This window comes from Furipterus horrens, unplaced genomic scaffold, assembly GCF_987537825.1.
Source record: "Furipterus horrens unplaced genomic scaffold, mFurHor1.1.pri manual_scaffold_11, whole genome shotgun sequence".
Taxonomy (NCBI): domain Eukaryota; kingdom Metazoa; phylum Chordata; class Mammalia; order Chiroptera; family Furipteridae; genus Furipterus; species Furipterus horrens.
In genome coordinates, this window is record NW_028327181.1 from 89852459 (window position 1) to 89877859 (window position 25401).

A 25401-nucleotide genomic window follows, 5' to 3' on the forward strand; every position below is an offset into this window, starting at 1 on the left:
TTAAAATGAGGTCGTCCAGCCCTCAGGAGAACAGGCGACACGCGCTGATACAACAGGGCCATCAGCACGTGGGGCCATCAGCACATGGGGCTGTCGGCACTTGGGCCCAGCAGACTCGGAGACCCGCGGGAATGACTCCTTCACAAGCCACCCCAGAGGTAGATAGACGCAGTGAGCCCCGTGGATGGATGCAGCACATGAAAGCACAGGGTAGGGCGTGTGGAGATGCCTTGGACGAGGGGCAGAAGGCCTGAAGGGGGAGTCAGACCTCTGGCTCTCACCATAGCCCCCTCCCTGGGAGGAAAATCTTCTGGGTGCGAAAGTCCCAGTACAGAGCCAACGTCTACAGCAGTGAAATGTGGATGGAGGAGGTAAGACGCGGTGCTGGGCTCGGGGTGGGGGTGGGGGGGACCCTTCTAAACTTCTAGGGTGGAGCTGCCAATGGGGCAAACCTGTAGGGTTCTCATTTGGAACCGGGGGACCCTGTTCCACACCCCCAGGCCACACATGCCCCCCTGGGTGGCCCTGCCATCCTCTCTCCCAACAGACCAAAGAATTCAGTAGCCAGGACTCCCCGTACGAGAGAGCCACGCTGCGTGGAGGTGACCGCAGAAGGCACAGGCAGCTCGAATGGTCAGCTCTGCCCTGACTTCTCCTTCAGCCGGAGGCAGCGGAGTGGAGGAGAGGTACAAGGGACACAACAAGGCTGCGAAGCCCAGCAGTGGCTACCACCGCTGCTGAGAGTCGGGCCCAAGAACCACCCACTCAGGGTGGAGCCAACGCCCCTTTCCCTGGCGCGCGAGTGGCCTCGGCTCTGCTCTTTTCTTCAGGGAGCACAGCCAGGCCTGAGAAGGCAGGCTGGCTTCTCACTGAGGTAATGGGGGACATCTGCTCAGCTACGTAGGGCGCCCGTGGGTGAAGCAGAAAGGATCCCTGAAGGACATGCTCTGAGGACAAAGGCTGAGGAGCCCCACATGTCTGGGACGCAGGACAAGCGGTAAGTGACACACTCCCCAGACGCAGCGCACTCACGCACTCACGCACCGAGGCCCACACTTCCGCGTGCTGACGTCCTCCCACCCCACCCCACCCCAGGTCCCGAACCCCACCCCACGGATAGTGTCCCCTGTAAACACGACAGCAGAGAGGCCCACAATCCTGGGACAGTCTGATAGTGATTTGAGGTCAACCGCTTGTTAAGAAGTGCCCCGGTAGGTGATGTTGGTGAAGGTGGATGTGGCCTCTTTATACAGTGGGTTGTTGGCCTGAGGAGAGAACAGAAAAGGGGCTTACAGTGACTCTTCAGTTCTACCCTACCCTCAAGGCTTCCTTTTGATCTGAGAGGTCTGCCCAAGACACCCTTTCCTGGGACACTCCATCAATGAACTGCTTAATGCTCCTTGTGCTCACATGTTCACTCTTAAGATGGAATGGAGAGGAAATAAGAGAGAGAAGATGGAATGCCATCCTGCCACTACATCTAAGGCGTTAAATTCACCCCATCCCTTTTTGGTGATCCCAAAACACTCCAGGATGGCTTTTACCCAACAGTTTCCTCCCTCCCTCCAGCACTCTCTCTCCAGCCCTTCCTCCGCTTTTTCCTTCACTGTGACCCTGCTGGGGGGTGTGGGCAGGGAAGAGAAATGTAGAAGGTGGTGTTTGAACCACAGAAGACAGCTTCTGCTCAAACGCTTCTGAATATGTTCTCATCTCATCCCCCCCGCCCCCAGTGCTACCCACACACTGTCGTGTTACCAGGAAAGAGTAAGACCCTCGCTAGATTTCCCAAATTATTTTCTTTTTTTAAAAAAGATTTTATTTATTTACTTATTTAGAGAGAGGGTTAGGGAGAGAGAAAGAGAGGGAAAGGAACACCAATGTGTGGTTGCTTCTTGCATGCCCCCAACTGAGGACACAGCCTGCAACCCAGGCAAGTGCTTTGACTGGGAATTGAACTGGCAACTCTTTGGTTCGCAGGCCAGTGCGCAATCTACTGAGCCACACAAGCCAGGGCCCCCAAATTATTTTCTAGTAAAAAGTGACAAATGCCATAAGTAGTCCTCAGTGGTAGCTTCAAGAAACATAACGCAATCTCATGTGCCTGAGAGGTTCAGGATTTCTACACTGTCTGAACAGAAACATCTCAGTTTCTTGGGACCCTGGGGTAGAAACAGCTGAGGTCACCATCAAATGAGAACAAACTTACAGCCTAAACTTAGACAGTCAGGGAGTCAAACAGCCATTTGGAAGGTCCAGAAAAAAGTTGAAATGTAGAAAATGAGTCAAAGGAAAGTAAGAGTAAAATTAAGTACATACAAAGTTCTCAAAAAATGCTTATTTGGATACAATCAAGATAATCAGCAGGGAGCACAAAAGTGGAGTCTGATTTGGAAGTTATGATCGTTTGAGAAAAAAAGAAAAGAATATGATGGACTGACATCCTGCAATGATTTCTAACAGGCTGACCCAAAAAGGGATAATGTAATTCCCTCCCACTTCTCTGTGCTCACTTATCTATAAATGGGCATCATAATGCTGCCTATCACATAGGGTTGTTATAGGGGCAAAGTTAATTCATAAAAAGCCTGGCACATAGCAATTCCTCTGTAAATGTTAGCTATTGTTATATTTTTTCCGTTTGTGTTTAAGGCGTTAACCCTCATTAGTAGATTATTGTATGTTAGTTATATATTATAAGTTCTTCATGTAGGAGTCTCAGGTTTGTCCTGTCTCCCTCAGCTGGAGGTTGTTTCCTTTTCATCTCTTCAGTGTTCAGAGCAGGGTTGGGCCCTACCTGTGCTCAGTCAGCCCTTCCTGGCGTGGCCTGTGGTCAGGAGGTTTCCAGGAAGCGTAAGGACCACGGGACAGTTAGGCCATCTCCCAATGTCTAGAGAAGAGGCTAACTGGAAAACTACTGGCTTCCCCGGGCCACTGTGCGCATCGCAGCTTCTACTTCAGGCCCCAAACCAATGATTTAAGAATTCACGCCCAGAGCAGTGCAGCCCAGTCTCTTACCGTGTCCCATTTTGCTCTGGCTCTCTCTTCCTCAAACTTTGCAAACTCCTTGCGATCATGGATGGTGATGAGGAGCTTCCAGATGAGCAGAGTAGCAAGACCAATGAGCAGAATGGCCCCCATCACTGAGAGCAGGACCACCATGATGTCAGGGCCCTTGGGACACTCTGTCGGGAGACAGCACAGAGCAGGGTGGCTGTGATTGGAGCAGCAATCACTTGAACTGGCTACAAATAAGATCTTCTTTACAAAGCAATAATGTACTAGAAACTTCTCTTAAGTTTAATGGAACTTACCAAAAAAAAAAAAAAAAAAAAAAGAAATCAATGTTTTGTATTTATCTATTTATTTTAATTTCCTTTCTTTTTATTGTTGTTCTATTAGTTGTCCCAATTTTCCCCTGTTGCTCTCCACGGCCCTCTCCCCCAGTTAATTTTTTAAAGGAGAGGGGGCAACTTTTAGGACAGTAATAATCTGCACTTTGTGGTGTAAATCAGGTTGTGAGCCTGCCCCCCACGGGCAGAATCTAGTTTACTTGCTGTGGGTTCACACAGTGTTAATTAAAATTTTGATTTTATTGGAAACATTGAATAATCAGGAGTCTCCTCTTGAAATTGCAGGTTCTTCTTTTTTTTAATTAATTTTTATTTTTTAAAGATTTTATTTATTTATTTTTGGAGAGAGGGGAAGGGAGGGAGAAAGAGAAGCAGAGAAACATTGACTGGGACCAAACCCCCGCAACCCAGGCATGTGCCCTGACTTCTGGGAATCCTTTCGCTTTGAAGAACAGACTCCCAACCAACTAAGCCACACCAGTCAGGGCTCTTCTTTAAAAAAAAGATCTAGAAACACTGAACCTATCTGCCTCCAGGGCAGCGACTGGCAAGAGCTGAGGAGCAGCTGCCCGTTTCAGACAGGACACGTTAGCCAGAGTCCCCACCGCTCTCTTCGCTCCACGAAACAGCAGCATGTGGCTTGTCACTGAGCCTGTGCTACTGTGGGCTCTGGAGCCGGACTGCCTGGGTTGGAATCCTGGCTCACCACCGACTCTGCCAAGTGACTGTTAATAAATTATTTAACTTTTCTAGGTGTCTGTTTTCCCGTCTTTACCATCTTTAAAATGGAGAGAGTAGCAGCACTGACTTTGAAAACTTGCTCTGAGGAATAATTAAGGAATTTAAAGAACTCAGAACAGTGCCTGGCATACAGTCAATGCTCAACAAACATCAGCTACCATTATTACTGGTGTTCTCGTTATACCTGGCTGTTTTCACTGATTTACTGACCTAGCTCCCGTAGGTATTTGAGTTTGTTACCCTGGTTTCGATGTTTACATGCCTGAAGACTGAAAACCTAATGACCCTTTTAGCATACTTAAGACACCAGGCGGCCTGCCAACCAAGACAATATTTTGGGTTCCTTCCCAAAACATTTAGTCATTTAAAATCCTAACCCCGTTGAGAGCCAACTTCCTCTTCAAGCCCGGTCAACAACCAGCACAGACAGAGGTGCGACGCCTCTGAGGGCTGAGCTCTGCAGCCTATAAACCCCAGGTGTCCGATGGGTGACCTGGCTCCAGTCACTTCTCAGGTGTTATGTAATTAAGTGTTTGTATATACGCCTATTGATGGGTCTAGAGAGGACGTCACACCCACTTTCCATGCTGTCTCCCACCTTCTTCTCTAAACATACACCCAATGTTTACCACACACTGCCCAAAAACAACTGCCACCACAAACCCAAGCTGGCATTTTCCCAAGCCACCAAATTACAACCTGTCTGTAATTACAGGGACTCCTGGAGAGAAGCGGTGAGGTTCCAGGGCCTGAGTTCCCAGGAGTAAAGGGCCCCAGTTCTTCTGGGAAAAGCAGTTATGAATTCTCTGGGAGACTGAGGTAGGGTGGACCCTCAAATCCCAAAGTGAAATCTCTTTATTTCTGCATGTCAGTATGGGCAGGACAGAGAGAACGCAAGAGGTCTTTGCAGGGTCAGGGGATATCTGTTAATCATCTGTCCTAGAAGGGAGGGATGGCAGGCTTCCTGCAGACAAGATCAGGGGGGTCTCTGGACAGCCCTCCCAGCCACAGAGAGGACGACCCATGACGGAGGCAGGAAAGACTGGGTAGGGTTAGCAGATCTGACAAACAAAAGTACAGGAAGTCCAATTAAATTTGAATTCATAACAATGAGTAACTTCTTTAGCATAAGTAGGTACCAGATATTGCATGGACGGGCTGTATTTTACCAGGCAATTGTACCCAGCTCAGGGCTAACACCACTTAGCCAACATCAAGCCTTTTGGCCACGTTCTCTGACTACTCTGCAGCGGCTCAGCCCTTCCAACAGAGCCTCTGCAAGGACATGAGTTAGGAAGAGAATGAAAGGACTCTCCTCCCATACTCCAGGACCCCAGATGCTACTTCTATTCAAAGCCAGAGCCCCTGAGAACGGTTTGGGGTTGGGGTGAGAAGAGAGGCAGAACTTGGGATTCTAGGGCAACATGACCAGAAACGTGGGTCTGGGTCCTCTCTCCTAACGTGGAGGAAGGGGCCTGCTATCAGTTAGCCAGAAAAGTTAGCCCCGCCAGGTGAGTGACATAGCAGGAGCACCCGCAAGGATCACTGGAGCAATGAGATGAAGTGATCTGCAAGATTACATACCAGGAGCTCGGCAGCTAAATGAGTGAAAACAGCTGAGTATAAAAGCAAGCACATACCACCTTCCGAAATGAGAAGGGTCAACAGTATTGACAAGGTGAGGGTGGAAAAACCTGTGACCATGTGTTAGCACAGGTGAATGGCAAAGTGAGAAAGTCGTGCACCGATAACCCACACCTGCTCTCTCCACAGAGCCACCCCAGACCTCCCTGTCACTTCCCCACGTCAGCTTGAGTCACTAAATAAAACCAAGGCGACGCCCTTTCCTCCTCTTCCTTTTCCCCTGTGAATGGCTGAGAGCTCTGGGAAAGGCCGAGGAACAGCATCACAGATGGGGGCACAGTGTTCCCTGCTCCCCACGGCAACAGCAACGCTCTGGGTGACATCGATGTCACAGCCCTTTGCCTGCTTTCATCCTTTCCTTCTCCACGCAGCCAAACTGTCCTAACAGAGAAGCCGGCCTGCCTCCTAGAAATAATCAGCCCCATTAATTCATTCACAAGTCATTTATTAAGTATCTTCTATGGAGATGACTGAGCTAAGTTACAGGGGTATAACAATTGATAGGACAGACAGTTCCTGTGTTCACGGAGCTTATGGGCTGCGGAGGGAGACAGGTGAGTGAAGAAGCAATTGCACAGTGTGGTCAGGGCCCTTTAAGGCAGGCAGGGCTGCTATGACAATCAAATAGGAGCGCAAACCTAGTCAGCGGGATGAGGCTGGAGGCGGTCTGAGAAGGCTCAGGGGGGAAAATGATGTGTCCAAAGCATTATCACCTTGACATATTGGGGTACAGCCCCATTACCAAGAGAATTAATAAAGAACACAAGGCAAAGTTCTGTGGGAAAAGGTCAGGGCTCAGGGCTCCGGATTTTTTTTAACAAGGAAGCACACAAAAGTTCATAACCACTGCCGTAAAGCGGGGCCAGCAAGCTGGCCCGTGAGCCAAGCGCAGCTCGCCACCTGTGTTTGTAACTACAGCCAGACTCCTTCGTCTACCTGCGGTCTATGGCTGCTTTCCTGCTGCTATGGCAGAGTTGGGTAGTCACAGCAGACACCATGCGCCTCACAAAGCCAAAACTATTTAACATCTGGCCCTTAACAGAAAAAGTTTGCTGGCCTCTGGTCTAAAGAATGAGATGAAGAACGCCCTATGGCTGTAAAGAACGTTAAGTGACCCACTGGTTTAGCCTCTGCCTTCGGAGATTGTTCCTTCACTCCCTGAAGTTCTTGTCCACCACCGCCCCGCCGCCACCACACTGTGGCCCTTACCCCTCTGCAGTGTCATTATTGATTTACACGCCTGTCTTCTCCCCTACGGCCTGTGAGGGCCACGTTTGTCTTATTTACTATTGCATTCCCAGCACCTAGCTCAGTGCCTGACACAGAATAAGTACTAAGAACTATTTTCTTGTGAGTCCTACCTTAATCTGCTGTTTAAGGGAAAAGCAAGCAAATTACTGTGTTGGATGGTGGCAAACCTGTGGTCGGTCTGTGTATGGTGGTGTGAGCACGTGTTCTCAGCGCCTAGGGCAGTCTCAGGATAGTGACTCAAACCCTTTCCCATGTCCCGCGGTGAACCTGGCAAGGTCAGCACCTCAAACCAACAGGCCTTCCTCTGAAGCAGCAAGCAGGTTGCTCTTAGCAACCAGTGAACTTACAGTAGAGCAGGTGTCTTGTGCTGAAAAGTCCTAGAACTTAAATTCCTTACTTCTTAACATTATCACCTGAAAAACTGCCATGATATATTTTGTTCCTTTATGGGATCCATATTTACCTTCTTATTTTTCTATCTCCTCAATTAGCAGATCCCTTGCTTGCTAATATTTGCATTTATATATCCTCCACACCTAGATGACAGGCCCTAACTCATCACTGGTAAGGTCAGGCTTAACCTGGCTGTTCCATTTAAGAGGCATGACAGGTGAAATAACTGCCTGACATGGTTCTCCCTCTTCCTGGGGGGGCTGGGCCAGGGGCCCTCAGGGTCCACTCACCTGGCTCTTCGACCACGTACAGAATGGACTTTCCACTGGCATCTTCAAAGTACTGGAACCTGATGACACAGTCATCCTCGTTCTTGTAGGTGCAATTCACGGCATCCTTGCCAGTGTCCTCTGGGAGAGGGGGAAGATGGGAGAATGAAAAAACAGGTCAGACTGACAGCGAACAGAGGGGAGGGGGAAGAGGATAAATGGGGAAAGAAGGGGAAGAGTCTAATCAAGGAACAAGTATAAAGGACCCATGGGCATGGACAACAGGGTGGGGATTGACTGTGGAAGCAGGGCATGGGCGGGGCAGGGGAGAGGAATGGGGGGAAAATTGGGACCACTGTAATTGAATAATAAAATTAAATTTAAAAAAATTTTTTTAATGGGTCAACTGGAGGATGGGTCCACCCCCAAACCCCAGCTATGGAATTTCTGTGGAAGTATGCAACAGGAACACTTATGCTTGACATTAGGCAAGACATATAGATATGAGATGGCTGTCGTGCCTGGTTATTGCCTCCAAATGACCCTGATTGGTGTACTTTGTCCCTCACAGGCCCCTTTTGGTTTTATTCCTTCCTCTGGAAGGGGCATGACTTAAGAGGACTGCACAGTCTGATTCAAAGTTGGGCTCTACCACTTGCCAGCTGTGTGCTCTTGGATATGTCACTTGACCTCATGAGTTCCCCTTTCTTCATCTAGAAAAGGAAAATGATACCCTCACCTCACAGGGTTGGTTGAGAATTAAGTGACATAAAGGAAACAGTGGTGTTTCCTTCTCTCACTTTCCTTTCTCTGCTTGCTCGATGATTCTCAACAGTCTGTTCACTTAGCTCTTCGAGTCCTTCCATTCCTGCCTCTGATCCAGTGTTGCTCTTCAGAGCCACCCTCTCTCCTGACTCCCATCAGGGATTGTAGGTTTCGTCCCTCCTCATTCTGAAACCTGTGATTCTGACAGGGAAACCATACCCTATGCTGATGAAACTGACAGGTAAAACTGACACAGGATGAGACTGAGCAAATGTGCCAAGGCCGCCCAGCAGGTGACGGAGCAGAACTAGCAAGAGTCTCAAAACACAACCTGCAAACTTTAACTCAGTAAGCCTTTCATTTAGTAAACCGGTGGTATTCTAGGACCAAGGAAAGAATAAGAATTTCAGGACTTAATTCTAATCCTAACTCACCACTAATTTGCTTGGGCGAGTTATTTAACTTCCCTGAGATTCAATTTGCTCATCCTCAAAATGAAGGTTAACAACAGGACTACAGTTCTACTTCACTAGATTGGGTGAAGAATAAGATAATGTGCATGAAAAGATGCTTTTATAACTTTTACAAGTTATAAAATTCTATACAAAAAAAGAATTTATGATTATCATGGCAGGGTGGGGTGTAGAAATACTTATCCACTAGATCCATCAGGTCTAGATAATAAAAATGTCTCACATGGGAGCAGCCTCTCCTCCCTGAACCGATCATAGCAAGCACAGTCTCCTCCAGAGGAAAAATTGTTTCTTCAGACTCAATCCCCAAATCTCTACCCTCCCTACAGCTCCACTTCTGATATTGGCCAAAGGGTCCAGAAAGCTGGCTCTTTTCCCTAACATGCCCACCCAGAAGCTGTCTGTCTCTCTGTTTCCTGTCTTCGTGGGCGATGACTATCTCCCTGGCACTGCCCAGTGCCCGCCCAGCCCAGATAACCACATCAGATGTGCTGACAGCAGCAGAGATCATCTCTTTTAAGTCAAGATGAAGTACAAACCAGAATAATTGCAGGCGAGAGTTTTGCTCTCCACTGGATTTCTATCTGTCTCATTCCACGAGGGGCTCCAGAGAGCTGAAAAGGCTCCAGAGTAATGATTTTGGCTACAATTCCGTAAGGACCAAGGCTCCCCTCCAAACCAGCAAAGCTGAATGCCTGGGCATTCTTAGTAAATGCTTACTAGCCTACTAAGCTAAGACTGTCACGGGTAACTACTTTCTCACTCTGTGCCTCAGTTTCTGCATCTGTAAAACGAGGTGCCTTCTCTTCCTTTCCTTGAGGAGTATATAGTTAGGGTTGCCTGATTTATACACGCTTTGAAAGTTATTTACAGGATCTGGCTGAGTCTGTGGGCTTCAGAAAGCAGAAAGGGGAGAGTCTGCTGAACAGATCAGCAGACGTGCAGGAAGACTCTCAGGGAAGTCAGTTTTTATTAAGTGCCTACTGTGCATCAGAACTGCACCACATGCCTCTGAGGTCCGAAGTACTCTCCATTTTACAGATGAGAGATGGCTACTTTCTCGGATGAGAGCAGAAACACTTAGAACCCAGGCATGTGCAACGCCAAGACATGCTGAACTTACTAAGCTCCTTCACAGGCTCGATCTCATCTCGACAGTAACGGTTGCAGGTGTTTTCCTCGTAGAGGGTTCCCCGGTCGAACTTCTTACATTCGACACACTCCCTAAGGAAAGAGGACACCAGGGTCAAGGCAAGGCAGGCGCAACCCTGAGAGTGATCCAGTCTGACGCTGGTCTCTAACCACCCAGGAAGCACCGCCAGCTCAGAAAACAAACCCACAAACAGAAACATCTGTAAGACAATCCTGGGGCCACGAGAGTCAGGTCTGGAGTTCAGGGCCTGGCAGGCAGATGCCTCCAGGTAATGCCATGAAATTTCTCTCCATCCGAGCCTGTAGCAGGAGGTGAACCCTATGCCACTTTCAGGAGCCTGAACACCAGAACTGGTCACATGATTTAGGGACTCAGTGCAAAATGAAAATGGCAGGTCTCTTCTTCAAAAACCACTAGTAATTTCAAGACAGTGACAGCAGAGCATTAAACCAAGTGTGTGTGTGCGTGTGGGGTGGGGGCTCTTCTAACCACAGGGCCCTGTACAGATGCTATTACTCTCACTCAAAGTGGAAGGAGAGCTCTGGCAGGTGTGGCTCATGTGGTTGGGCGTTGTCCTGTAAACCAAAAGATTGCGGGTTCGGTTCCTGGTAAGGTCACACGCCTAGGCTGCAGGTTCAGTCCCCAGCTGGGATGTGTGAGAAAAGCAACCAATCAATGTCTCTCTCTCTCTCTCACATCAATCTTTCGCTCCCTCTCTCTCTCCCTCCCTTCCCCTCTCTCTAAAATCAATAAGCATATTCTCGGGTGAGGATAAAACAAAAATAAATAAAATAAAATGTTTTGTTTTTTTTTTAAAGTGGAAGGAGAAACGGTGGTGCCACAGACTTGGGCTGCCAGAAGCGTCCTCTGGCCCCTAAACGAGTTTTGTTTGTACTGGTGGCCATTTGTTTCATAACCCCCAGCCCCACATCTCCCAGAGTCAGTGCATCAGCCCTGGGACGTTCCCCAGAAGTTCTCTGGTTTAGCCTTCCTCCCAACCCGGGGATTCAGGATGCCACCCTAGAGAGGGGCTTCCCCAACTGGAGTCCAGCTGGTACTGCTTTGGCTCCTTCACGGTTGGCTCCGCCTCCAGCTTTCCCCAAAGCTTTCAGGGAAAGGGGAAAGCTAGCCATGTGGCTGGAGCAGACTCCTCCCCCTAAAGCTTTGGTGAGTGAGAGATGGAACCCGGAGAGTTGGGGATTCTAGTCTGGGGGACCGTCTCCACCGCACATGCCCCCAGTCTGACACCCAGCTTTCTCGAACTCACTTCTCTGCCCACTCACTTCTTAAAGGTGCAGGCATCAGGGCAGGTGGGACACTTCTCACAGGTGTTGCCGTAGGAGCCCGGCTGGATGCAGACGCAGCTTCCGCACTCACACTTGCCCCGGCCGCTGCACAGCAGCCCGTTACTGGACATGCAGGTGTCCGTGCGCGTGGTGCAGTTACAGTAGTAGCCGGTCCAGTCGGAGTCACACAGGCAGTCCCCGCAGCTGCACTGGCCGTGGCCTGAAAACACGCAGCCCGTGGGGGCGGAGCAGCGGGTGAGGGCCCCCAGCCCCAATCCAGTGGCTCCACCTGCTTGCCCGCTGTCTCTCTCATCCCCCACCGCCCCTGGCCACACACTGCCCGGCTCGCCAGCCTCACGCTAGTCTTCCAGCCTCACGCTTCCGTTCATGCTGTCCCCTGCCCAGGCGCCGTCTTCTGTGACCGCTACCAAACTCCGCTCACCCTTTAAGGCTCAACTCAGAGGTCCCTTGCTCTCTGCGTCTTTTTTCCTGACCTCCCCAGGCCAGATCAACTGTCGGTCACGTGTCCTGCCAGCACTTACATAGCCTTCTCTCTTAACCCTTATCTTCAGCCCTTTTGCTTGCCTCTCTGTTTTTCTTTCTAGATTGTGAGCTCCTTGATGGGAGAGCAAATATCATATTAATTTTGAATGTTTTCAAGTACAGTTTCCATTCAACATTATTTTGTATTAGTTTCAGATGTACAGTATAGCGATTAGACAATTATAAACTTCACAAAGTGTTTCCCCCCCCCGATATTTCCAAAACTCGGTTGGCACAAAATATTAATTTTTGCATCAGTAATGATTAGCAAAACATCTGATACAGAATAGGCTGGCAATTAATGTTTATCCATTCACGCAACAGATATTTATTGAGCTCACACCGTATGCTAGGCACTGGAGATTCAGCAGTGAACCGTGCAAGGAGGGTTCCTTCTCTCGTGGAGGTTACATCCTAATTAAATTCCCGGAAACACACACATTCACCAATGTGTGCCCGGGGCTGTAGTATCTTTACTGCAAAGAGTCATCAGCCCTAGTAGAAAAGACCTATTCCCTTCACTACATGCGTGTAGGAATGGGAGAGACTGGAGTGGGGCTTATACTGCTTAAATGCAGACAATCACACTCAATGCTATGTTCCCCTAATACTCATGTAACAAAGCTTTAAAACTTGGCTCTTAAACCCTGCACAAAGGTGACTCATTCCCCAGGACTCTGAATCAGGAAGAAGTGGATGAATAATAAAAATCTGATTGTTAATCAGAGGAAAGGCAGTGAGCAAGGCAGGAGTAGCCTGAATTGGTCTGCAAACCATGTCATGTGTGAGCAGATGCAGCTGGAGGGGAGGGCGTAAGTGGCCAGGCTCCAACAGCAACAGGCTGGCACCTCCTGCTCCCCAGCAGGTCTGACTGGCGTCTTTTGGTCCCTCTAGGTCCCTCGGGGAGTGACCCCAGCACCATCCTCTAGCAACCACACTGGCATTCAAGACTCAGACACATCTTCACTGCCTTGGAAAGACATTTCTGTTTCCTGGGAAGGATGGGAAACAACCTCATCCGCCACAGCTCCCAGTATAGATGCAGAGCAGAGATCCTGGGCTGGCAGAGGGTGGAGCAAGGAGACAGACTGCATTTTGAGGTTGGGTTCCCTAGAAGTACAGCTTGTGGTGAGGATTCTTGTTTAAGTGACTTAATGCGAGGGAGGGAGGGAAGCAGACAGGGTAGGAGGCAGGAATGTGGTTTCAGCTGGAGACTTCCTTTGGTCTGATCCCACGGTGGGCTCTGGGCTCTAGAGCGGGAATGGCACCAGAGAGCTAGACCCTCCTTTAAAAAAAAAAATCCTTACCCAAGGACACCCGAGGACATGCTTATTGATTTTAGGAAGGATGGAAGGGAGGAAGAGAGAGGGAGAAAAACATCAATCAGTTGCCTCTTGTACCACCTGACCAGGGACTGAACCTGCAACCCAGGCTCTTGCCTGATTAGCGATCTAACCCAGCCTTCTAGTTTAAGAGACGACACTCCAACCAACTGAGCCACACTGGCCAGAGCACTAGCCCCACCTTTCAGGCGAAGGACCTGGCCTTGGGTAACCCTTTCCCCATCAGTCATTGGCCTAGGTCTGAGGGCAAGACAGCTCCTGTGTGTGGAAGGTAATTCCCCAGAGAAAGGGCATCTGGGAGCTGTTATGAGCAGCCCTAATGGCAGCTGGGGAAAGGATGTGCCAGGCAGCATAGTGGGGCCCCACAGTGTCCACTACAGTCAGCTTTCGGCCATGGCTCCCACGCAGGGAAAGGCAGACGCCACAGGGACCTGGCAGTGCTCAGAGGCCTCAGCCTCCTCAGAAACCCTTGTCCCATAGTGTTTCCTTTGTGAAGCCAAACAAAGTCATCTTTGAGAAGACGGTCTGCCAGGCCAGCCAGGGAGTGAGCTTGGGAGTGGAAGTGGCAGGCCAGAGCCAGCGGGCTGACCTCAAGCCCTGCAGGGTCAACCCTTAAAAGGAAGCCCCAGTGTAGTAGCGGCACAGAACTGGCACTCCTTCCGCAACGGGGTGCCTGAGCCTGGGTTCATAGGAAAGTCAGAGGAGGGGGGTGAAAATGAAGAGAAAGTGTAAGAAGGAAAGTAGGGAAGAAGGCAACAAGGGGAGGGGAGGGGAGGGGGAGAGGAAAGGAAGAGCCTGTAGTTCAGGTCAGCTCAACCTTCCCAACATCACTCTGCTCCTCTCCTTCAGGAGCCAGTCCTTCCTTTGACATCACACCTCCTCCATGAAGCCGCCCAGGTCTCCCCTGTCCACAGTGAGTCTCCAGTGGACTCCTATAACACTCCCTGAGGACACCTCTCTCCTGGGATCTGGCAGGCTGTGCCTCCTGCTGTGAATTATCCTTCGGTGAGTTAATGAAGGGCAAACCTGTCTTATTCATGCCTCTCTATGCCACAGCACTCCAGCACACAGCACAGAGCCTGGCTCACGGGGTGCCCGATCAATCATGGATGTGGCAGGTGAAAGAGTCTCTTGAGGACTAGGATGCACTCCCTGTGTTTGAGGCAGGGATGCTGATTGTGTGCCACCGCAAAGACCATGCATGCCTCCATCGGGAAGGAGGAGAGGGGCGGTCAGGGGCTAGAGAAATGGCCAAGCACAGCCCTTCTACCTCCTGAGCCCCTGCTTGCAACAAACAACAGACCACAGGCTAGCAGTTCTGGAGAGGGACAAAGGCGAGGTGAGCCATCATGCATGACCCCTGCTTACCCATATGGACTGAGTGCCTGGCACAGGGCAGGCGCTCAGTGGTTGTGTGTCCCTGAGTACCTGTCCCCGGGGCTTGTGATGCCAGCACCACAGGGTCCAGCCCTGAGCAGTGGGCACCCAGCACTGTCGCAGGAAGTGGGGGTTGGGAAGCCTCTGAGGCTGCAGTGGCTGCTGGTGGTTCCCGCGTGAATTAGGCGGCAGCACACAGAGGACAGGTTGTTCTCTGACTGGTGGGAGGCAGGAACCCAGCTGCTGACCCGGGAGGCTATGGGTCCTGGCTTCAGTGGGGCCGGCAGCCAACGGAAACACTCTGGCTGGGATCCCTCCCACACTGCCTCACAGACCAGGAACAAGCAGGACCAGGGCCTTGTGGACCTCCCTCTGCGCCTGGTGCCCACCATGGGTTAGCGGTGGGACTCTCCTTGGGAAACCCTTCAGTCCCAAACTTCCCCCACAATGGGTTGCCCACGTCAAACTTACCTGTTCCCTTTTGTGCTTTGAATATGATGTAAATACCATTAGGTAGTACAATGAACTTAAACTTCTCCCTTGTCCCCTAATTCAAACTGCTGTTGGTGCGTGTGTACCTGGTCTCTCTCCCCAGTCGCTCTGATATCCTTTTTTCTCCGATCTCTCTCTCATTATTTCGTTGGCATGAGTGAAGGAAACCATATTGTCAATCATAAAAAGCAGCCATTTTTATATTACTTGGACATGCTTTAGAATGACACAGATTTACCTTTCTAATCAAGCCTTTTTAAAGGCTGATGTTAAAGTGAACATCTGGTGGATTAGCTCAGCTGGTTAAAAACCCCAACGCAAATGAAGCCAACCTGGGTCATGGATTTGCTCACCAGGGAAGCCAATTATGATCTCTGTTTGATTGGCTACACAATACACCCACAAACCAGTCCCAACCAATTTACAAATGTCTCCAATCTGTCTGTCACAAAAGGGATTAAGCCACAGGGATGACAGCCCAGCAGAAACCTATCCCCAGCAGCCCAGGAACAACAGCTCAGGCTGCCTATTTGCCTCCGACAGTGTTGCGAGTGCAGATAAAGATGATATTAACGTAAGTTCAGCTTCTCCGGTACCCCAGGAGTGGTCTTTGGGGCAAGGAGAAGCCAGCTGGAGATTATCAGTGGGCCTTGAGATATTACTGAATTTTTGTAATGAGAAGGACAACAGCTCAGTATCCTGCAGGTAGAAGGACTCAAAATCACAATCCCCAACCAGCAGGCTGGGGCACTACGGCAGTGCCGCTCAGTACGCACGTGTGCTGCCCAACACGGCGCCGCTAGCCACACGGGCTCCTGAGCAACAGAGGAACTGCGTTTTTAATTTTAAATTAAATTCCATGCACATGTATTTTAATTAGTTAATTACAATAGATTAGTTTAAATTTAAATAGCTACATGTGGCTAGTGGTTATCATTTGATCAGCACAGACCTAGAATCCAAAAAGTAATAGTAGTACCAATAGTGATAACCAAGTAGTGCCAACATTTAATAAAAGCTTACTATTTTCCAGCCATTGTTCCAAATGTATTGGCTCATTAAATATGCTCCAATATCTTGTGTATCTATTACTAGTTTCCAAGTCTTTCTGTGATGAAAAGATAAATCCGTGCAAGACAATGATTACTTACTTCACTATATATTCTGACATCATGTATTTTCCAAATCTATGAATACTAAAAATTTAATTATCGTCAGTGATTTTCTTTCTTTCCCATATCCTCAAAATGATTAGGAGCCAGTGACGTAAAATATTAGGGGAAGGGCAAACAAAAGAACAGAACAAAAACTATCTTCACCTCCACATTTCCCCACTCCTTCTCATGCTTCCCTGTACCCCACGAGCAAGGACATAGGGAGCAGAGAGGAACTGAAGAGAACCTCATTACTGTTTCCTCCACTGGAGCGGAACACCATCTCCTTGGCTCTGCCCCGGGGGCCCCCCTGTGCCCAGATGCATGCGTGGGGGGGGTGCCAGGATGGGAGGGATGTGCCATCCCACTCACCTGAGCACATCTCCCCCTTGTAGCGGACACAGGAGAAGTCATCACACTCGCAGTACTTGCCCGTGATCTTGCCAAAGTCACTGCTATGGCAGACGCACTGGCCACAGAGACACTCGCCCCGCTGGCTGCAGGCAGGCTGGCCCTCCTGCGGGCTGCACTCGTCCTGCTGGGAGGGCCGGTAGTCCTCCTCCGAGCACTCACACTGCGACCCCAGCCAGCCAGGCCCACAGCGGCACACCCCGCACTCAAAGGTCCCGTTGCCATTGTTGCAGTGGCGGCTGTAAGGCTCGGCATGGGCCTGGCAGGCACAGTCACAGTTGAAGGTGACCTGGACGGTGAGGCTGTCCTTGAAGCCCACAGGCTTGATGGTAAAGGATTTTTCCTTCTCCCGGGGGCAGCCACGCACCTTGGCCTCGATGCTGAAGCTCACCTGGAGGGAAAAGCAGCTCACACTCAGATATAGGTGGGCCCTGTTAACACCCCAGCGCTGCCAAGGAACACCCAAACTGAGTGCCTGGGGCTGCTCAGCCGTCCCACCACCAAGGTCTGCAGAGCACAGACAAAAGCCCTGAACAGTGGTTGCTGCAGCTGTGACACACCTGGCTGGGGGCAGAAACATGTGTCTTCAGTTATGACATAGAAGGTTGGGGTTTTTTTCCACATGTGAAATAAACCAGCCCACACAGAGCAGAACTGTGATCTTGTGAATCTGCTCTGGCCAACCCTGACTGATGACGTCACATCAGCAAGACAGATGAAGAAGCGCTCTTCTGCACCACACAGTGCCACACACTGGCTCAGGATCTACTGTTCAATTTACACGTAACATTTCATCACTTGCGCAATCAAACACGTTTCAGGCCGCTATTTCCTACATGGGGTATGTGCACGTGCACCTAGAACAGACAGACGGATGGCTGGCTGGGTGGACGTAGAGCTTGATAATGTAGATAATATAAATATGGGTGATAGAGATATCCCTCTCTTTCCTCCGTCCCCCTTCACCAGCCCTTCTCCCCTTAGGCAGAACCAGAGGAGAACCAACCACTAAGGAAGGAGAGCCAGAGAGGGACTGAAGGGGCAAAACGAATATTTGCATTCTGAAATTCCATCATGGCGGGTATGTCTGCCCATTCCATTTGCTTTTGAATCTTTAGCAACTAGAATAATGCCTAGCACCAGTCTGTGCTCAATAAATGATAGAAGATGCTGCCATTTTACATCGTGGAGGAAAGAAAGTCTTTTTCCTGGGCAGAGGCTGCAGACTGATTAGGGGCTGAAGGTAAGAAATATTTTCATTTGCAATCAACTGTGCACAAACAAGCAGGAGTAACCTCAACGCAAGTTTTTAAAAATCCTGATAACGAAGTTCACTTAACAGATAGAGGAAGTTTAGACAACAGAAGCCTCAAAGGAAAAGGTTAGCAGCTCCATCACATCTAAGTGGTAATGACCTCCAGGAACAAGGTACAGGGAGGAGAGGTGGGGAGCCCACAGACACTCCAGGGCACAGGCCAGGTCTGAGCTCCAGCCTCAGCCCCAGCCCAGCCCACCTCACCGTGTCTCCAATCTTGAGTCCCACACAAGACTTGAGGCCTGGGATGACCTCATTGTTGAGACAAGTGGCGTTGAAGGACAGAGACAGCTCCTCAGGAAGGTCACGCACCTCCAGCTCTACTTTAGAGCGGATTTTCTGAGCAGAAAAGGGCAAAAAAAGGCAAGGCAATGGACTGAGTGGAAATGGGTAGGTGCCAATTCCATCCCAAGCAGAAGCTACCAGGTGGCCCTGGACTGACCCTGGCAGTGCCAGATGTTGAGGTTCCCCCAGAAGCTGCCGGATACCCCTGGGAGGCTGTTACCTGCTATATTTCCGGTCAGGCCCCGCTCCCTCTCCCTTCCTACTTGTGTCTACGTGAGTCTGTATAAAATCAAAACCAGTACGCCCTCCTGCAGGCCTCACGGGTGTGCAAAAGGGAAGTGCTAACGCTGGTCACCTGGGGAGGCAGCAATTTCTACTTCACGTTCAATCAGCCTCATCTTCCCTGTGGCTCAGCCCCCTCTTCTCTCCTGCTGGAGCCCAGCTCTCCCTCACTCACTTTCCCTCCTCCTCTACCTTCAGGACTCTGCTCCCTTCTCCTCCCCACCCCCATCCTCTCCCTCCCACCTCCTCTAAGCTCTTCGCCCATGGTCCCTAAGCTCCCTGGCATTCCGTTCTGAGCCCTTGCTTTCTCAGAAGGCTGCATTCCTCCCAGTGCTGGCCACCACCTGGCCTCTAGAAGAACAAGAGGAAGGCAGTGAGGGCTGCAGGGTAGACCAGCAGCCAGGACCCCCAAATTGGAGCCCCCCCAGGGTAAATGCCAAGTGATGCTGAACTCTTAGAGGGTCCCTTCCCGGGGCAAGACACTTACCCCATAAGCATCAACAATGAGCTGGAGGACGTTGCTGGAATCAGCGGACAGAACCCCCACTGTGGTCCCTGGGATGAGCTCACTGTAGTTCTAGAAAGGAAGACAAAGGTGTCCAGGGCTGACTGAATGAAGGTGGTGGTCTCCAAAAGCCCTGCCCTAATCAGATGAAGGGTCTTGAAACGAAGATTGAGAGAAGAATGAGATATTCGTCTTGTTACCACCAGGAATCAATCTAGCAGTGTTTCAGCATGCAGAAAAATGAGAGAACACTTCTCACACCCCTCACCCTGGAGGACTGTTCCCCTTCCCCACTGCAAACACCCACACACCCATCCCACTAGGTTCACGGCTGGGAAGGATCATTAGCTCCTGGGAACATGTTGTAGAAGGGTCTTTCCCGGTTGGAAACCATGGTCATTGCTGGGTCCCTGAGACAGGTCCTCCCATACAGGCCCCCCTCCCACTCCCAGTCCAGAAAGCCCTGACAGCACAGTTACCTGGTAGAGTTTGACTACCTCTTCAGTCACTGCAAAGATCAGATTGATGTTTTTCTGGGATAGCTTCTCGGTCATCAGCCCCAGAGAGGGATAATCCTGTACAAATGGAGGGTTGGGAGGTTTGCTAAGAAGTCTATTCACATGCACCCCTGGACCCTAAGCCTTAGAACTTGGCTGGCTTGAGCCACGGCCCAGACAGTGGTGTTGATTAAACTTTGCCACCCCGTGATTAATGTGAGGCAAGGGGGTAACCAGCAGCACAAACCCAGTTGTGAACTCCAGAGACAGAGGAGGAGGTACGGGCTGATGGTGTCAAAACTAAGCACCTCTTTCTTCCTACTCGAATTCGATGCATTCATACCAAGGAGCAGCCTCCATGGGCCAGGTACTGTTAGACCTTGTTTTGAAGCTTCTTCCTGTTTTGCCTTGACTTGGCGCTTGGAATCCTCCACCAAGTGGTCCTTCCAATCTTCCTCTTCAGTCATCGCTCATCTCTCTCCCCCTCCCACTTACCACTGATGTGGCCCATTCTCTTCCTCCCACCTGGAGAGGCATTCTTTTTGGTAATCCTGCTCCTGCCCAGGGACCCAGTTCAGATCCTACCTTCTCCAGGAGGCCTTCCTTGACCACCCCAGCTCATGATGAGCTTACCTCCTTTGAATACATGAAGACCTTCTTGACTATGCTACACATTTAACATTAATCATGCATCTGGTGTTACTGGTAACACAGCTTGACTAAACCAAAAACTCCCTAAGGGTTGGCCCTCCATATAGTCTCTTTATGTCCTTCGGCCTCTGGTAAGGAGCCTTTCCTAGATGAGGTGTCAGTGGTTGCTGACTCACCCATTGCTGGCTAGTGCTCTACTTGGATATGGCTGACACCAAGGAATTCAAGCCACATTAGGAATTCTGGTGAATTGTGAACACGTCCCTGGGATCCTAGACCTTGCAGGGAATTCGTGAGATTATCCAGCTCAGGCTCCTGCCTTCACACAGCTGCACCTTGAAGGCACCTAGACCAGGTGGGTACTATCTGGTCTTTAAGAGATAAAGAGTTCACACCTCCCCCACGACGCCCAGATATCAGCATTCTGAGGGTCTATTTTCTCCAGGGCATACATCACTCTCTCCTGTTTCAATTGAAACTCCTCTCCTTTCCTCTTATTCAACCTTCTACGGCCATAGAAAACAACCTATAAGAAGACTTCTCACGTCGCAGCTAAATCATTGTTCAGCCGCCTTCTTTCTCTCAAGCTAAACGGTTCTGAGCCCTGTAGCCTCTCCTCGCAGGACCGGCTCTCCATGCTTTTGAGGATTTTTGCCTCTTTTTCCTCCATTGCCTTCCAATAACCAGCAGTGAGTACGGTGTTCCCCGAAGCAGCTGATCCCTGCACTGTGGACGAGAAGGCCTGCTTTCCAGCTGGACCTGCAGAATCCTTGGGTCCATTCTGGATGCTATGACGTCACTGCTGGTGCCACAGGCAGTGGAGAGAGCGGTAATACTGATCACAGCCTTTCTAGTCATTGTACAGGCTGTGCCCTGAATGAGGCTGTCTAGTTAGGGGTCAGGGTGGGCTGAAACGACCCCTTGAACCCGGCCCAGAGGAAGGGCTACTGTTTCCTAATTCACACGAAAACTCTGCCTGGGATAGGGCAGCCGGCCATAGTGAACAGAGACCACAGGTCATGTCAAGAATCTCACCATGGTAGTGGAGGCAGAGTAATGGTTGTCACTGCCAACATGGCACTGCCCGTCATTGGGCTGGACAATGCCTGCCAGCCTTCCATCCAGCGCTATATGCGTCTTGGCATCAGTGGTAAACACCAGCAAGTGGGACGCATCATTCCTCCAGCCGATCTTCTCCTGTTTAAAAAAAAAAAAAGGCAAAAGAGAGAAAGTAACTCACATCAGCCCTGTCATTGGCAGAAAACAAAGACCCATGGATGTCTCCACCTGAAGGTCTCAACGGGTTGTCTTGGTGAAGGGCCTCAGGCCCAGTCCTTGAAGCACAAGCTGAAACTTTCCAACTCGGGGGTTTCTGTTCTTCTTCTAGAAAACAGTCTCATAGATGATTAGTTCACGCAGCTGAGGGACACCTGATTCAATTCCAAGTATAACTCTTCCAGTGATACTCATATGGCCGAACTAGAAACCCACCTGCATCTGCAAAGCTGGGCTGGGCTAGAAGGAATCCTTTTTGAATATCATCCTGTTTTGCTGAGGTTAAGTTAACCCAGCTTGACTCTGATTCACTTCCAGAGAAGATGAGGTGATGCTCTCCCCAGAGAACATCTGGGACTACGAGGTTCAGAAGGTTGTCCGCTCTGGCCAGGGAGCGGATACAGGCAGAGGATGCTGACCAGGAGCAATTTACTGCTTATAATGTATGACACTCTACTTAGTTCCCATCTCTTATTTCAGACAGAAATCCCCACAGTTGAGCCACTTCCTTCCCCATTTGATCTGCACTCACCACACCCGGCATTCCATACCCTCGAAACTCACATCACAGACTGTAGCCTGCATGATGGCATCAAAGCCACCCTCTGGGCTGTCTCGGTTCCGTGACACATTCTGCTTCTTCACCTCCTCATTGAAGCGGGTCACCTGGTCAGTTAGTGCCAGCACATGTTTATAGCCAAACATAGGCAAACAGGGTGCCTTCATCCTGGGAAGGGAAGGAGATCGTTTACGCAGACAGCCTAAAAAGGCTGCACGTGGAGCGGGAGGGAAAGAGAGGGGGACAAATATGGACAGTGGTATGCCCAAGCCAGTCCTATACAACCACAATTACCCAGACAGTTCAGACTCCAAATCCCTCAAAGTACCGCCTTGGCCTTACCCCCAGCTAGCCTAGAGGATAAGAGAGTGCCCTGCACAACGAGACTGCCTTGGTTCAAATCTCAGCTCCTCTACTTATAAGTCATGGGATCCTCGGCCAGTTTCTCTATACTTACCCTATAAAAACGGGAAATGAGGGCACATATCTCATAAGAGTCGTTGTGAGGCTTAAATGAGTTAACACATATAAAGCACTTAGATCACAGTGAGGCTCTTGTTGCTGTCATCTTATATTTAATACTTTCCTAAAGTAACAACACAACCAACATAAAGCGAAAGTTTCACCGATAATAGTGTCCCTGAACCATCGATAAACTGACAAGTCTGGATACCAAGAGTCTACTACCTTGAGTCACAGAAGTGGTGGCAGTTACTACACTTCAAACTATAAAAGGCTGGAACTATGTCCCACCCTGAATCCCATCCATAGCACCCAAATGCCTGTACGTAGAAGGTGCTTCCGTAAATTCTTGGTTTAATTAGAAAAGTCACAATCAATGCTTCCGAAAAGCTGTCTCTCAGCTCAGTCCTTCCCCCCTCTGAAGGTCTCCTGCCCCCATTACTGTTGCCCCCACACTCAGCCTTGACTTCTGGAGGAGGACTTACTCATAGCAGGGGTTCCTGAGGGCCTCTGGGGGGGAGATGTACATGTATGGTGATACAGGCTTGTCCACAAAGGCCCCAAAGCCAATCCGCAGGTTACTGGTGAGCTTGCGCATCTGGGAGGCCAGCTTGGTACCCAAGTTCTGGATGCTCCCCAGATCATCCTTCATGGAGTAAGACAGGTCCATCAAGTAGTAGATGTCCACAGGGTAATCCTCCACCTGCCGGACTTGTACGGAGAAACTCTTCGAATCATCTGGAAGGCAGAAGGATGTTAGTTTTTCTCCTCTCCTCTCACTAAGACTTAATAAGTTAATTTGGACACAGTTAGGATTAAGTAACTTCTTGATCAAACCAAACCAGAAAACCCTGGCATTGGGGAAAGAAGAAACAAACATTTCTTTGAGTACCTACTCTGTTAGAAGGACTGAGTGACTTGCCCAAGGTAAAATAGCTAATATATGGGAGAGTCAAGATTCAAACTGAAATCTTCTGACTCTAAGTCCTAACGCCTTCCCTTCTTTTCCATTCTCCTGCCCACACCTGTCCCCACATCCTTCTCTTCTGGCCCCATTGATATTGTGAGCTACTTCCCCAAGTCCTCCTGATCAGACCTCCACCTTGTGCCCTGTGGCCATCTGTCTGACACCTGCCCCAGATGAGCCCCATCCCTACCTGGCCGGAGCCGGAGCGCAATCCTCTGGGGACTGACTTGCGTAATCTGGGAGCTATCTCCAGAGCCCTTGTCGCTGAGAGGCCGGGCCTCCAGGATGCTGGCCTCACTCACGGGGAACTCGATGGACTCCAGGGCACAGTTATCCTTCAGCAGATTCTCCTTCAGGTCACAGCGGGATGAGCCCAGAGGCAGGTTCTGTAAAACAGGAGCCCAAGGGGCAGCCCTGTGGTTAGAGCTATGGTGGTTCTCTGTCTCCTGCAGGCTCTGCTGTCTCCCAATGGCCTAGAGCTTACTTAGCATTTTGGAGCTGAATCAACTCATGTGGTCCATTGTACAGAAGGGGGGAACTGAGGCAACAGAGAGGTTGGGTGAGTACCTATTAATGGATTGGTCGTTAGGAAGAGAGCCAACGCTGTATGATGCCTGTTAAACCACTGCTTTTCAAATTCTGAAATACAACCCACTTGTGGGTCCCAAAAAGCAATGTAGTGGGTCACAACCATCTATTTATCAAATAAAATGCAATAGAATAGAATAGACAGTATCAAAGTATATAAAATAGTAAAAGTAAATATTATTTTGTAAAGCATTTATATATTGAGGGTTGGGGTATAATATGTACAATAAATAATGATACACAATGTATTTCTTTCTAGAGGTCAGGGTCGAAATAGTTTGGAGGCCACTGTGCTGAGACACTGGTTAGGATCTGAGGTCTATGAGGGGCACGGACTGTTTCCTTTCTGTCCCAGCACCCAACGCAGGACTTACCACAGAGGTGGGCGGGGGAAGAAGTGCGGGGCCGCAGCAGAGAGCAGGGGCTAAGCGCACAGGCGCAGACGGGCTGAGACTGCACCTCAGCACTGCCTCTTCCTAGCCGGTTACTAGCAGGAGTTACCTAGTCTCCACACTTGGTTTTCTCAGCTATAACATGAAGCTAACAACAGCCCCAGCCTCCCAGGGATGCTGTGCAGGACTGAGTAAGACAATGCATGCAGAACACACAGCCTGCCACAGGGTAAGTGCTCATTAAATGTTAGCTGTTATTACAAGATGCTCTATAAATAATTTCTGGATAAATTAATTTTGAATAAACTGCACAAGCCTGGCAAATCCCGTGATGCCAGGCCACTGGCCAGAGCCTATGCTATCACTTTAAGCTTCCTCCCTCATCCTGGACAAAGATCCAAAGAGCACGCTTCCAAAAACCCTGGTGTGCACCCCCACCCCCACCCCTCTGGAGCTCTGTGCAGGTCCACACCTAAGTACTGAGGGCAGGACAGCTGCCCTGGGAAGGAAACGGGAAATCAGGAAGCCAGTTCAACCCTAGGTCTGCCACGAACTAGCCATGGGCCCTCAAATGAGTTATTTCACTCCTGTTAGCCTGCATTTCCTCACCTTTTAGATGAAATGGCATTTTCAGTCCCTTCCTGCTCTGACGTTCAGCAAGTTTAGCCAGCACTGTGTGGGCATAAGTCCACAAGGGCTCCTTGCCAGGTTGGGGGGACTGGCGGGAAAGATGGAAAACCCCACCCTGGACCTGTTTCACAACATCTAGGCTTCAGGCCCTCAAACCAGCCCCCACCTCCACCCACCCCTGCTCCCAACCACTTCCAGAAGTCAGCTGAATAAGCCACATCGATACCCCGGGACAGCTAGTGTTAACATTTATCGAGCGCTCACTGCGTGGCAGGCACTATGATAAGCTCTTTGCGTGGGTTACTGCAGTCTTCCTGGTTACAGTTCCGTAATGCTGGAATGACTACC

The 25401-nt window shown here is 49.9% G+C and overlaps 1 protein-coding gene across 1 annotated transcript in view; it reads right to left on the bottom strand.

Annotated features, from left to right (window-relative positions):
- Positions 1–1103: 1103 nt before the first annotated feature.
- The window catches only part of ITGB3 (integrin subunit beta 3), a 42283-nt gene continuing 17985 nt past the window's right edge, over positions 1104–25401 (bottom strand). Inside the window, exons 3-15 of the mRNA XM_090291087.1 lie at positions 23634–23829; positions 22962–23214; positions 22020–22182; positions 21216–21377; positions 19512–19607; positions 19015–19104; positions 18160–18299; positions 16607–17031; positions 11323–11545; positions 10010–10110; positions 7670–7789; positions 3016–3182; positions 1104–1265 (exon numbers count right to left, since the gene is read on the bottom strand). Coding sequence (XP_090147213.1) covers positions 1197–1265; positions 3016–3182; positions 7670–7789; positions 10010–10110; positions 11323–11545; positions 16607–17031; positions 18160–18299; positions 19015–19104; positions 19512–19607; positions 21216–21377; positions 22020–22182; positions 22962–23214; positions 23634–23829 — 2205 coding nt within the window. The 3' untranslated portion in view covers positions 1104–1196. The remainder of the gene's footprint in view (positions 1266–3015; positions 3183–7669; positions 7790–10009; positions 10111–11322; positions 11546–16606; positions 17032–18159; positions 18300–19014; positions 19105–19511; positions 19608–21215; positions 21378–22019; positions 22183–22961; positions 23215–23633; positions 23830–25401) is intronic.